This window comes from Pipistrellus hanaki (assembly GCF_964339955.1).
Source record: "Pipistrellus hanaki genome assembly, chromosome: 11".
NCBI classification, from domain to species: Eukaryota; Metazoa; Chordata; class Mammalia; order Chiroptera; family Vespertilionidae; genus Pipistrellus; species Pipistrellus hanaki.
Genome location: NC_140513.1, coordinates 25,791,107 through 25,804,888, shown reverse-complemented (window position 1 = coordinate 25,804,888; position 13,782 = coordinate 25,791,107). Strand labels below are relative to the sequence as shown.

Sequence of the window (13,782 nt, the reverse complement as noted above, 5' to 3'; positions counted from 1 at the left end):
CGCTGCTTGCCGCGGTGTCTGTGGGCTTGCTTTCCCTGCTGGATTGACTTTACTCACTTCACTATAAAGACAGATCTTAGGGATAGTTTTCTTTCTTTCTTTTAATTTTATTGATTTTTTACAGAGTGGAAGAGAGGGATAGAGAGTTAAAAACATCAATGAGAGGGAAACATCGATCAGCTGCCTCTTGCACACCTCCCACTGGTGATGTGCCCGCAATCAAGGTACATGCCCTTGAGCGGAATCTAACCTGGGACCCTTCAGTCCACAGGCCAATGCTCTTATCCACTGAGCCAAACCGGTTAGGGCTCTTGGGGATAGTTTTAATTTTCAGGGTAAAGAGCCTTAGGCTTCTGTCCTCAGAGGCAGAAGTGGGTTTAAGTGCCCTTCTCTGTCAGCTCTATTATATGGAAATTTGCCAGAAAAGAGGGAGCTGATGGCTTTGCCAGCCAGCCTGTGCCATTGTGGGGCTATCCTGGTAGAACAGATGGACTGTTTATACAGCAGTCTTCAGTAATCTCTTGTTGGCCATCCTTGGTTCTGCCAGCTGCCCCTCAGATGCCAGGTTTGAGCCTCGATTCTGGCCAGTTTGCTGTGGTGGATGCATTCTCTCTGCTTACTGGTTCCATTTAAAGTTCTAGGATAAGTATGGTGGGGCTGCTCACGGGTCCGGGGCATCTGCTGAGCTTGTGATCGCTTTGAAGTGCTGACAGCCAGGCTTCTTTATCTTTTGCTTATTTAAGATGGTTTCCCCAGCTGTGAGTTCACCGCTCTAAAGAAAGATAAGTGGATGCTTTGTATAAAATGCTGTTTACCCTAGTGTGTTGTCTTAACCCCGTGGTCTGCAAATTGCGGCTGGCTAGCCACATGCGCTCTTTGGCCCCTTGAGTGTGGTTCTTCCACAAAATACCACGGCCTGGGCGAGTCTATTTTGAAGAAGTGGTGTTAGAAGAAGTTTAAGTTTAAAAAATGTGGCTCTCAAAAGAAATTTCAATCGTTGTACTGTTGATATTTGGCTCTGTGGACTAATGATTTTGCCGACCATTGCCTTAGCCTATACGTCTGCTCTGAAGTACTTGGTAAGCCTGGGCTGACCCTCCCCGTTCAGGGCCCCTGAGGCTTAAGCAAGTTGACATTCAGATTCTCATACTTAAAATATTATGTTGGGGATAGTTTTCCCATTGCAGAAATTTTTTCAAGCCAGCTTTGCTAAATTGAATCCCTGTTTTTAGGGGCTGAGTCTTAAAGGTGTAGTTTTCTTTATGTAGAAGTTGAGGATATTGGGTTGGATAGTCAGAGATGAAACTCAAGTACTGGAGAGGAGAAGAGAGTTAAACTTACCACTCACTGAAAATGTAGAACTGTTTAGAAAGCAGATCACTTGCCTTGTAGAAACCTTGCAGCACAGACAGGGCTGACCACTGAGTGTGTAAAGCTAGTGCCACACTCACCACTGTCACCAGGGTTCCAGGGATGGTTTTTATATTTCACGCTAATTCTTCAGTGGCTGAGGTGGAAGCCATTGTAGAACCACTTTGAGGACTTCTTCCAATGGCATACACCCTCCCCTGGAGATTTCAACATTGCTTATAGTTCTCCCTCTCCCTTTTAAGTTTGACTTAAACTTTAGAGTTCCCATGGGACTAAAGAAGTCCCAATTATCTATTTTAAATGACTTATATTTCTCATTGTCTGTATAAATAGCGAATGTTTTGAGGAAAGAAAATGAGGGTGCTCAATTCAAGCAATGTCATTCATACTGGGTAATTCCTGCAGCAATTGGATGTTTTAAGGGGGACCACAAAGATAAGGCAGGGAGTTTAAAAGAGGAGACTTGGGGACAGCAAGGGCCTGTCTTAATGAGAGTATCTCAGGCTTCCTGCTTCCAGATACCTTCAGAGCACAGCTGTGCCAGGCACTGTGCTGGGGCAGACAACAGTCAACAGACCTTGTCACAGCATCTCTAGTCTGTCAGTCCTCAGACTGTATCTCCCTCCTTTTATCCTGAGTTGGGGCCTGGATGTCACTGCACAAGAGCTATGAATTAAGGGACAACACACGGAAAAGAATTCTCTTTTCATAGGAGCCAGTCAGAGGAGTTGATTCCTATAGAACCACCCCAGACCATGTATGTCCCTTCTTAAACCATCACAGAAACTTTTCCCCTTTTACAGGTAGCTTTGTTACGACTTTTCATTTTCCTCAAGGCTTATAAAAGTTTGGGGAATCATGATGCTCAGTGAGGCAAACATTTGTTTCCATGCCCTGGTGTGTATCCACCTCCTAAGGTGCCCGAAAGCATCCCTCCTCCCCTCTCCCAGGCTCCCTGAGCCCCTTCCTGCCTGGGGATTGCCGCTCTCAGGCCCTCCATCTGGGGGGTGAACAAACAGGTGGAGGGCCGGCTGTGTTTGCTGTATGAGATTTTCCGTTTGTCCTGGGTCTGTAATCATGATGGAGCAGTGCTGTCACAGACCAGCTCTTTTGGGCTAGCTGCAAAGGAGCAAAAGCCTTTCAGCCTTTTGTTATCTTAGTGATGCTTTGACAGGAGTCATTAAATCTTTTTCTTCCAGCAGAAGCAGAACACAAGTTGAAATTGATTAGGTTTAGTCCTTGTGTAAACTAAAAGGATTATGGGTTTACAAGCTGGCCTGCCTTTCCTTCCCCTCCCACTCATTTTGCCCATAAACAATTCGCTGTTTTCCTACTGACTCACTGGGAGTTACAGTCAGGTTGATATTTTTGCTTTCTTTACATTTCCACAGAACACTTCCTGTGCATAAACCAAAATGGTGAGAAAGGGTATGTGTGAGTTTAAAAATAAACTGAAATTAAATCACTAGCATTTCCCTTTAAATAAATACGAGAGTTTGTTAATAACCAGGCATGGCTGTCCTTTAAAAAAAATCTCCCTTCCACTCCTGTGTCCCAAACTGACCAGGCAAAGGACAGGGGCAGGCTCCTCGAGGGAGGTTCCCCGCCCACCCGCAGTGGACAGCCTGGGACAACAGGATCGAAGGCCAGCCTGTTCTCTGGTGTAAACTCCTCCACTCAGCATCCTGCCTTTCCCTTTTGTTCCGGACCCTGCCGCTCTGATACATTCCCGATGTGAGAGTTAAGCAAGAACGAAGTGCTGGCTTCTGGGCCTCACCTTGTTAAAGTGGTCACGTCTGGCATGGACTGAACAGGCAGGCAGTCTGTCAGGGACACAGTAACCCGGAGCCAGAACCCTAGTCTGCAGTTCTTTCCACCAGGCCACTTGCCTCCAGCTGCTTTTTTCTCTCGAGGTGGGAATTTTGAAGTGGCCATATGGGTCCCTAGGACACTGGAAATTGATTCCACCCAGCCAGTGTGGGGAAGCAGTAATTGGATGATCCAAGAAAAAACTGGCTTTTGGACCCAGCTTGTCTAGTACACCCAGTGAGAGTTACTGAGGCTGGCAGGAGGTGACGTGGCTCACATCCGCTGGAAAGTATTAATATGCGGTGAAGAGCCAGGCAGCTTTGGTTGGGTTCTGCCTTTGCCTCTTACTGCTGAGTAAGTTGCTTGGTCTGTAGGCTCCCGTCACCTCATCTGTAAAGGGAGGTGAGGACACCTAGCTTGTTCAGGTTGCTGGGGTTGAGAACTGAACCAACACAGTGACTGGAAAAGGGCTTAGCCCATAAGCAGATTAAGAAACGCTCGCTGCGGCTGAGGTAAGGCCAAGGGAGAATCCCCGTGGAGCAGGCCAGCAGAGAACAGTGCCTGCTGGAACCTCCAGCGCTGGAGCCCTTGCTGGGTTAGGAGGAGCCTTGGGAACAGCTTTCCCAGAGAAGTTGTGCCTCTATTGTGGATTTGAGATGTTTCTGCTTCTCAACATTCTCTCTTTTTTCCTGCCTGCTTGCCTGCCTTTTGGATCTCTTGCTGTCTAGGGTGGCAGATGAAGCTTTCTACAAACAACCCTTCGCTGACGTGATTGGTTATGTGTATGTTGCAAAACTAATTCCTTTTCTTTTTTTGATTCTACTTCTCATTTAGAGTTAATGCACCTTTTATGTCACAAGTTGCTTTGCTTTTTAAATTACTTCAAACTGGCACTTTGGGGGCTAATAGGTGATAACCTGGGGGTGTGATCCATTGATTGTCTTGCAGAATCATGACTTCCTACAACTATGATTGCCATTTTTCATATCCGGGGTTTTGGACGGAAGGAAACTGACTCCCTTTCAAAATGTGGGTCATTTGTGTTCTTGTCTGGGAAGGCTTTGGGACTCTTGCTGCCAGCACTATGCCCCTGCCCTTGGTGGGAAGGAGGGGTGGATGTCCTGTTAGGATCCAGTCGGGGCAGCTTTTCTCCACTTGGTTTCTTTGAAGAATGTGGAGTTGGTTGCCTCTCCCTTGGGCAGAGGGGGTTCTCCGATGGGGGCCTGTAATCGTTTCTCTATGGTCATATGTCAAATTGTTTAGTGCCCTGTTCCTTCACCCTTGCACAGAGAGGCCCCAGCTTTGAGATCAGGATAGCCAAAGCTGTCTGATAAGAGCCGCTTTGGCTTTTCTCCCCAAAGAAAATTGCATCTTCTCTGGAAGTGTGTTTTTTTTTTTTTAGGGGTTCATGTTATCAAAGCAGTGTTGCTGAAGACTTGAAAACTGTTCTTGCTGTTTCCTCCTTAAATATTGGGACTGTATTTTGAGTGAAGAACGTGGAAGTGAAATGGAGGGAGAGAACTTGGTGGGAAGGGTGGACAGCAGGCGGAGAGGCCCAGAGCCTTGAGATGTCCATCCCGGTAGAAAACAGAACTGGGTTTCCCGGCCCAGATGTATCTGCACTGAGACGTGTGAAATGCTGGACTTACAGGTGGTGTTGGATTTGGTTTTTGCACATTCTCTCTGGAGTAGAAATGGAGACTAGAAAGGTTGAATCTGGGTTTGCTGGGCAGCAGGGTGGCCCAGCAAAGCCAGCTGCACGTTCCCAATCATAGAGTGGCAAGGGCATGTCTAGCTTACTGACCATCTGCATTGAGCTCATTTTCATTTCCTATATCTGACCTAAAGTTTCTCTCCTTGTTTCTTTTCTTCTCTTCACCTTTAAGCACAAACATAAGCCATCCTTGCTACAGCCTAGAACAGTTAAGTAAACCTTTCTCACTGCCCCTAACTGTGTGTGCTCTGCAGTCGCAGTCTTGTAGTGGCTCTGGCTTCAGCAGTGTGTGCCACGGCCATCCCTGTGAGTGCAACCCTTTGTCCCACAGACCAATCATCTCCATTGCTTTCGCTTTGCCCGTGATGCTTGTTGAAGTAGATGGATATAGTGTGTCTTCCCTCTTCTTAACCACTGTCCTTTGGGCGACAGCTCCCACCAGCAGGCTCCCCAGTGGGGGTGGGCTGACCTCAACTGAAAGAATGTTGGAGCAGCATCCTACCAAAAAGCACCTAACATTGATTGGCTCTCCAGCCCCCAGGTGCCCACCCCTGCCACGTGTGCCCGAGGTGTGGCCCGAGATAGCTGGCTGGAGGGAAAAAGGCTGAACTGGAGAATGTCCTAACAAAACCCCTTCCAGAATGGCTCTGGTCTCTAATGCCTGCTAGCATGGGAGCTTGTTTTGAATTCCCTCTGATCTACCCTGTTTCTCTCCAGCCTTAGGAATAAATCCAGAAGCTGTAGCACTAATCAGTTGTGGGCTTTTTAGAAGTCTAAATTTACTTGAAACTTAGCACAGCCCAATATAAACTACTGTTCAAGTTCTTGACAAGCCTGCTGCTTTGCTTTTGTTAAAGAAGGCATTGTGTAGCTGGCTCAGGACTTGCTTTTTTAATGCTCTGCATCAGCAGAGAGAGAGAGAGAGAGCGCGCGCGCCCTGAAACCAAACACCTGTATTCCAACATTTTACACAGAGTCCAGGCACCCTGTGCCTAGGAGAGCTGGCCACATGTCTGCTCTTGACTCTGACCGGGGCCAAAGGCTGTGATTCTTTAGAAAACAAGAATGCTGTTAAGTCAGGCATGAAGATGCAGACGCTTCTAGAACAAGGCAGCCACCAGGTAGCTCACAGGGGGTTCTACATTAAACCAACATATTTTGTTGTTGCTTCCAGGGCAGCAGAAGAAGCCTTTGTAAATGACATTGACGAGTCCTCCCCAGGCACTGAGTGGGAGCGGGTGGCCCGGCTGTGTGACTTTAACCCTAAGTCCAGCAAGCAGGCCAAGGACGTCTCCCGCATGCGCTCTGTCCTCATCTCCCTCAAGCAGGCCCCCCTGGTGCACTGAAGAGCCACGTGTGGAACACTACACCTGCAATATCTTAATCCTCTCCGTGAAGCTCTTCACCTAATTGGATTAATCATGTTGAGTTCTTTTGGACCAAACCTTCTGTCTTTAGAGTTACTCATTGTTTGTGATTGCATGTTTCTCCCTTCGCCTGTGTTCTCCCGGGCAGAGAGCAGGAGAGGGAGGCCTGCCACGGGAGCCTCAGCCTGTGCTTTTTGTGCATTATTCTGGGAATAAATTTCTGTTTCAAACAATAAACGTGGGGCCTCATTATTGATCTCAAGGTGGCTGCAGTTTGGAGTGAAGTTCAAAGGAATGAGGAATTTAGTCATTTCTAGGGCTGAGGCAGCACAGTCATTGGCCTTCGGCCCTGCTTTCAACTAACATAGCTCCAACTTTCTATTGTCTTTGGAAGTCTCCACTTGGAAAGGGAGTTCCAGGGCTAAAAGTTAACCCCTCCCCGATCTATACATATTCTCTCAGATGGCTATGTCAGTGGCAGTGTCTCGGGGGGTACACAGACTACAGTGAGACCTTTTACTCCTCTGGATCCAGCCAGTAAACCCAGGTCAGGATGGCGTTAGTGTGTGACTAGCCCCATTACTCTGGATCCCCCTAGCACTTTGCTCATATCCCCAGTGTCAAATATTTACCTAACTGCTGGCTACTACAGTAGATAATGTGACTAGAGTCAATTACAAACACATTCTAGTCCTAGTATAGTTCTTTGCTCAGGGGCACAAGTGCTTAGGTATTATCTGTATGGCACAGCACAGATTATAGAATATTCCCAGCACAGAAAGTTCTAGACCATACTGATCAACACAACAGATGCCTCTAGGAGACTATGTTCTATTCAAGCATCAACACATTTGTTTTGTGTCCTCAGAATCTGTCACACTTTAGGTCAGGGGTGGGGAACATCCAGCATGCAGGCTGCATAAGGCCCGAGAAGTCATTTGGTCTGGCCCTGCCAAGGCATTAGTTAGGGGTGAGTTAATTAAATGTTTGATCAAATATGACAAGCTAATTTTTTAAATGTATATATGTTTTATTTTAGAGCGAGAGGAAGGGCGAGGGAAGGTCCCCACACAGGGGATCAGGCTGCAATCTGGGCATGTGCCCTGCGTGGGGCGATGCTCAACCAACTGCGCCACACCAGCCAATAGTTCTGTATGGCCTGTGGATGATGTTATAAATAGCTAAATGACTCTTGGCAGAAAAAAGGTTCCCCACCCCTGTTTTAGGTGGTGATTCAAATAACAAAGCCATATTACAGAAATCTGCTTATTTACCTGATATTATTTCCAAGTTGGAGATTGACATGAACTCCTGTTACTACCACACTCAGTCTTGCCATTGCCAAGAAGGAAAGTCCACCACACTCCTATTGTAATTATGTCTGAAGGGGAGAGGAACCGTCATTACTTTTCTGCTTACCCCTCCCTTTCCGAGCTTCTTAGGTGGGCGTTCTTGATCTTGCCCACCTGGCCTCTTGACTCATTTCTTCCCATTAGCCACCCTGGATTGCAATCGAGCACTCACTGTTGTTCACCAACCATTTGTTATTTCCGGGCCTTGTTATTGCCCTCCAACGTGTAATAATCCAGGTTAAGAATTAGCTTAAAGGACAGCTCTACAGTGCCTTCCCTTTCTCCTTCCCCTGAGCTCCCGTGGCCCTCTATGCCCACAGCTTACCTTTGGTGTTATTCTGGTGGTGCAATCTAGACTGGTCTTGCCTTCCATACCAAATGGGCTTCTTAAGGTGGATGTGACAATTGTAAAATGTCAGTAAAGTCTCTAACATTCTTCAGATCAAGAGGTGACTGGATAATATGACAAAAGTAATGGCATGTGACTTCCAAGGCTAGGTCATAATAGGCATGCAGCTTGCCAGCTGCTTTGTTGGAACACAAAGTCCTTGAGCATCATCCCGAGGCTGCCATGCTGTGAGGAAGCCCAAATCAACCTACATGGAGAGGCCCTTAAACTACAAGCAGAGAGAGGTGCCTGGCCAGTGGCTAGTATTCCAGCATCCTGCTATTCCAGCTCCAGGCACTAACTAAGTGCACCAGACACCCTACATTAAAATTGCCAAGTAGATCCTTTCCCAAATTCCTGACCCTTAGAAACCATGACAGAGCGATTATTGTTTAAGCCTCTTTAAGTTGACACAGCAATCAATAGTAATTTGAGATTGCTTCTAAAGCCTATATTACCCACATTGGGCTACATAAAAAGGAAGAAGTTCCCATGGTCTCATCAAGTGCTCAGCATTTAGTTTCAAACCACTTTCTTGGGGCCACTTTGCTTTTTATGTCAAATTTTAAATGTTATTCAACATAGTACTGAAAGTCATAGCTAGAACGATTAGGCAAGAAAATGAAAAGGCATCATCCAAATTGGAAAGGAAAAACTAAAACTCACTATTTGTAAATGACATGATATATATAGAAAACCCTAAAGAGTCCACCAAAAAACTGTTACAATAAATGAGTTCAGTAAAATTGTAGGATACAAAATCAATATACAGAAATTTGTTTCTATATACTAATAAATTACCAGAGAAGAAAACAATCCCATTTACAATATTAAAAATAATAAAATACCCAAGCATTTAATCAAGGAAGTAAAAGACCTGTACGTTGAAAATTATCAGACACTGGTGAAAGAAACTGAAGACACAAATAAATGGAAAGAACTCTTTTTGTTAATCCTCACCAGAGGTTAGTTTTCCCAATGATTTTAAGAGAGAGTGGAAAGGAAGAGAGAGAGAAACATTAATGGGATAGAGACACATCGGTTGATTGTCTACCACACGCGCCCCAACTGGTGCCAGGAATCAAACCAGAGACCCTTCAGTCTGTGGGCTAACCTAACCACTGAGCAAACCAGCTAGGGAGGAAAGATAATAACATTAACCCAATGCATTCTATAGATTCAGTGCAATCCCTATCAAAATTACTCTGGCATTTTTTACAGAAATAGGACAACCCTAACATTTACATGGAGCTACAAAAGATCCTGAACATACTGTTTTGTTCATAATAGCTTTGTAATATAGTTTGAAGTCAGGGAGCTTGAATTCAAAGAACAAAGCTGGAGACATCAAGCTCCCTGATTTCAAACTATATTACAAAGCTATTATAATCAAAACAGTATGGTACTAGCAAAAAAAAACACAAAAAACCCAGACATCAATGGAACAGAATAGAAAGCCCAGAAATAAACCTACACATGTATGGTCAATTAACCTACATCAAAGGAGCCAACAATATTCAATAAAGGACAGTCTCTCATAAATTGTTTTCACAAACTGGACCACTATCTTAAACCATACACCACAATAATTAACTCAAAATGGATTGACTTGAATGTAAGACCTGAAACCACAGAACTACTAGGAAGCATGTGCAGTTAAGTTCCTTGACATCTGTTTTAGTGAGTGATGATTGTTTTTGGATTTGACACCAAAATCAGAGGTCACGAAAGCAAAACTAAACATGTAGGACTACATCAAATTGAAAAGCTTTCACACAACAAAGGAAACCACCAACAAAATAAAAAGGCATCCTACTGAGTGGTAGAAAATATTTACCAATCATATAAGATAGTGTTAATATCCAAAACTGAGTTTAAAAAACTCATAGAACACCATAGCAAAAAAAACAAACAATGCCAATCTGATTAAAAAAAACAGGAAGAGGATCTGAATAAATATTTTTCCAAAGAAAACACAGCCGACAGGTACATGAAAAGATGGGAAATACAAATTAAACCCATAATGAGATACCACCTTACACCTACCTATTAGAATGGCAATTATCAAAAAGACATACTGAGTGTTGGAGAGGATATAAAGCAAAGAACCCTTGTGTACTGTTGGTGCAGCCACTTGGAAAACAGTAGAGATTCCTCAAAACATTAAAAATAGAACAATCATAAAACAGCAAAGAAAACTAACTCAAAAAGATACATGCGGCCTGTGTCCACTGCATCACCATTTACTAGAGCCCAGGTGCACAAAAATTCATGCAGGAGTAGGCCTGCCTTCCCCCGGCTGCCGGCACCCGGCTTCCCTCCTCAGGCTGCCTGTGGGCACCCGGGACCAGGGCTGGCTTCCCTCCCACCCTGGCTTCGTCAGGAAGGACATGCAGAATGATGGCCAGTCTAATTAGCACATTACCCTTTTATTATTACAGATAGCCAAAGTATGGAAATAACCCAAGTGTGCATTGACAGATGAATGGATAAAGAAATTGTGCTGAATATACACTGAGTGGCCAGATTATGATGATCTCTGAACGGATAATAATCTGGCCACTCAGTATATATCCTACATAATAAGACTAATATGCACATTGTCTCCTTAACCAGGAGTTCAACCAGCAGGCAGGCCGGCCAACCACCCAGGTCCCCTTTCCCTGATCAGGCTAGCTGGACCCCACCCATGCACAAATCCATGCACCAGGCCTCTAATACACACACACACACACACACACACACACACACACACACATACACTGAGTGGCCAGATTATTATGATCTCTGAATGCATAATCTGGCCACTCAGTATACACACACAAATACATACTAGAGGCCCAGTGCACAAATTTGTGCACGGGTGGGGTCCCTTGGACTAGCCTGTGAAGATCAGGCCCAGCTTGTGCCCCCAACCTTGCAGCCCCGCCTGGCACTCTGCCTTGGCCTGGTGTTGCCCATCACCTGCTTCACCATCCTGCCTGCAGTGCAATTCCTCAGGGCCGGGCCCCCCAGCCCAGCTCCTCAGCACCGGGGAGCTGGCCCACAACCCTCACCACTGCCACTGGTCACCATCTGTGGAGTGATCAGCAGAGTGATCAGCCCCCGCTCCCACCTGTGTTGGCCTGGTGCTGCCCGCTCACCTTCTCCACCATCCCATCGCAATCCCATTCTCTTCAGGTCAAATGACTGCCCAAGAGGACAATTTGCATATTAGGCTTTTATTATATAGGATAATGGATTCTTATTAGGCCATAAAAAATGAAATCTTGCCATTTGCAACAACATGAATGAACCTTAAAGGTTAAGTGAAATAAATCAGACTGAGAAGAAAAATACTATCTGATCTCACATGTGGAATCTAAAAAATAACAACAAACCAACCTCATAGGTTTAGAGAACAGATTGGTGGTTGCCAGGGGTGGGGGCAGATTGATGGTGGGTGAAATAGGTGAAGAGAGTCAAAAGTTACAAGTTTCCAGTTACAAAATAAATAATTCGTTGGGGATGTAATATTCAGTATGGCAACTGTAGTTAGTAACTGTATCAGATATTTGAAAGTTTCTGAGTAGATCTTAAAAGTCCTCTTCCCAAGGGGAGAAAAATGCTATAACTATATATGGTGACAGACTGTGATCATTTCACAATATATTTTTAAAATGTTACCGAATAATGCTTTCTATTATCAAAGTTATTTTTCTTTTGGTTAGGAAATCCATATTAGATGACTGAAAGAAGTTACATGACCTTCAGAAAGTAAGCGATACAAATATGTAAATCTCTTCTGGGAAGGGAAGTGCTTTTAGGTGGTGAGCTAATTTAAGAACAAAACAATAAAAGTGCTAGGATTTTCACAATGACGTGTATTTATTTTTTCTTTAGAATTTGGCTCAGTAGCAAATATTTACATTAAAATAAATTAAGATATGATTATTAACCATATGTAATAATTATGTTTAAATATATTCGGAATATATTTAAACATAATTGGAATATATTTATATTGAATTTAATAAATTTATTAAAAACTAAGATTTGGTTTTAGATTCAGACACTGATGGCTGGGAAGACTACTTCCCTCCCAGGAATCATTGGGAATGTTTCAACAATCTGAAAAACACATCTAGCTCATCTAAAAGTACCCACATTTAATATTCTTATTAAATAAAACTTTTGATAGTCTGCAGTAAATTAGAATATATTCATTTTGAAAGCTTTTTTATATGAGAGGTTATATAGCTTAGCAGAAAAAGCACAGGGGATCTGAGATCAAACCCTGTCTCTTCAGACTCACTAGCCACATAGTTTTAGGTATGTTTAAACATTAAGACAATTTGAAGTTCTATTAAAATGGGAATTAAAACACCTATGTTACAGGCTGCAAGAATTTAGAATAATGTATTTGAGGCACACCTAGTTCAGAGCCTGGCATACAGTAGGCACTTAATAAGTGGTGGCTATTAGTTTTTCTTCCAGAATGTAATTGACAGCAAGAACTGTGGCCTGTGTATTGTGAAAGCATGGAATCTTATTTAGCTGGAATCCAGATTCACAGGCGTCAGCTCTAGGTCTGATGCAAACCCTGCCATGATAAGACACTCCAGGGTCATATTCAATGTAGTATGAAAGGCTACTGAAGGGAGAGGTGTCTGCTTGTCAGTAGCAACAATCCTTTAGAGATGGTTAATCTCCTTCAGAGACTAAGTCCTAGCGGTTTCTCAGCTGTCCTTAAGAAGACAAGGTCACTAAGGCCACTGTAGTTTAGATCGCTGGTCTGAGCTGCTCAAGGTCCTGTGAGTAGTAACAAATAATTTTTGGGGTGACAAATATGTCCAACATCATGATTGTGGTAATGGTTTCAACAGGTGCACACATATACTGAAGCTTATCAAACTGGGCACTTAAAAACACCTCAATAAAACTTTTAAAAAGTTCACTTAAACCATTCACAGTAAGATTTCTTTCTGCCGAAACTGGTTTGGCTCAATGGATAGAGCGTCGGCTTGGGGACTGAAAGGTCCCGGGTTCGATTCCGGTCAAGGGCATGTACCTTGGTTGCGGGCATATTCCCAGTAGGGGGTGTGCAAGAGGCAGCTGATTGATGACTCTCTCTCATCGATGTTTCCAACTCTCTATCTCTCTCCCTTCCTCTCTGTACAAAATCAATAAAATATATTAAAAAAAAAAAAAGATTTCTTTCTATGCTGACTAGATCCCTTTCAATCATTAAATTTAGGGAGGAAGGATTAATCATCCAAACTCTAGTATCAAAGACACATTCCCAAGCAAGACCTGCCGGTTCTAAGGCTATTGCAGCTCCTTGTGACACAGAGTGATATTTGTAGGGTGTGAGCTGAAATGACCCCAGGAAGAGCAGCATCTACAAAAATGGAGGTTGGAAAGGTGACTTTGGAAGAGGAGACTAAAAGCACAAACTTCTCTGCAAAGTCGCCTGCCAACTACCAAATTTAAGCTCAGATTTGCTTTTTAGGAAATGCACATCTAAAAGACAACCTGAGCGTCTGCCGGGAGCACTCCTGGAAGCCTAGTAGATCCTGCGCGTCGTGTAGTCCAGAACCATGCTGGCGGCCCCGAGCAGGGCAGGGTCCACCAAGTCCGAGACCACCACGTCCACGTTCTGAACCGAGGACAAGGCTTGCTGGCGGATGACGTCCTTGACGGTGTGGATATAGTGGCTGGCTAGGACTCCAGAGAGGATCACAAGGGAAGGGTTCACAGTGTGGAGGATGTTCACAACCCCAAGGCCCAAAGCCTTTCCAG

General features: G+C 44.3%; 2 protein-coding genes across 7 annotated transcripts in view; one reads left to right on the top strand and one right to left on the bottom strand.

The window, feature by feature from the left end:
* Positions 1-6,498, top strand: part of CLTA (clathrin light chain A) — a 22,977-nt gene extending 16,479 nt beyond the window's left edge. Inside the window, exons 5-8 of one of the 5 annotated variants that reach the window (XR_014796304.1) lie at positions 3,909-3,962; positions 4,129-4,209; positions 5,067-5,102; positions 6,069-6,498. Coding sequence is in view for 4 of the 5 variants with exons in the window: in XM_084898794.1 (XP_084754920.1) it covers positions 3,909-3,962; positions 5,067-5,102; positions 6,069-6,240 (262 nt within the window). In the remaining variant the exon portion in view is untranslated. The remainder of the gene's footprint in view (positions 1-3,908; positions 3,963-4,128; positions 4,210-5,066; positions 5,103-6,068) is intronic. The other 4 variants (XM_084898794.1, XM_084898796.1, XM_084898795.1 and 1 more) reach the window with 4 other exon arrangements.
* GNE (glucosamine (UDP-N-acetyl)-2-epimerase/N-acetylmannosamine kinase) overlaps positions 6,291-13,782 on the bottom strand; it is a 47,709-nt gene continuing 40,217 nt past the window's right edge. Inside the window, exon 12 of one of the 2 annotated variants that reach the window (XM_084898725.1) lies at positions 6,291-13,782. In XM_084898725.1, coding sequence (XP_084754851.1) covers positions 13,547-13,782 — 236 coding nt within the window. In that variant the 3' untranslated portion in view covers positions 6,291-13,546. The other variant, XM_084898726.1, reaches the window with a different exon arrangement.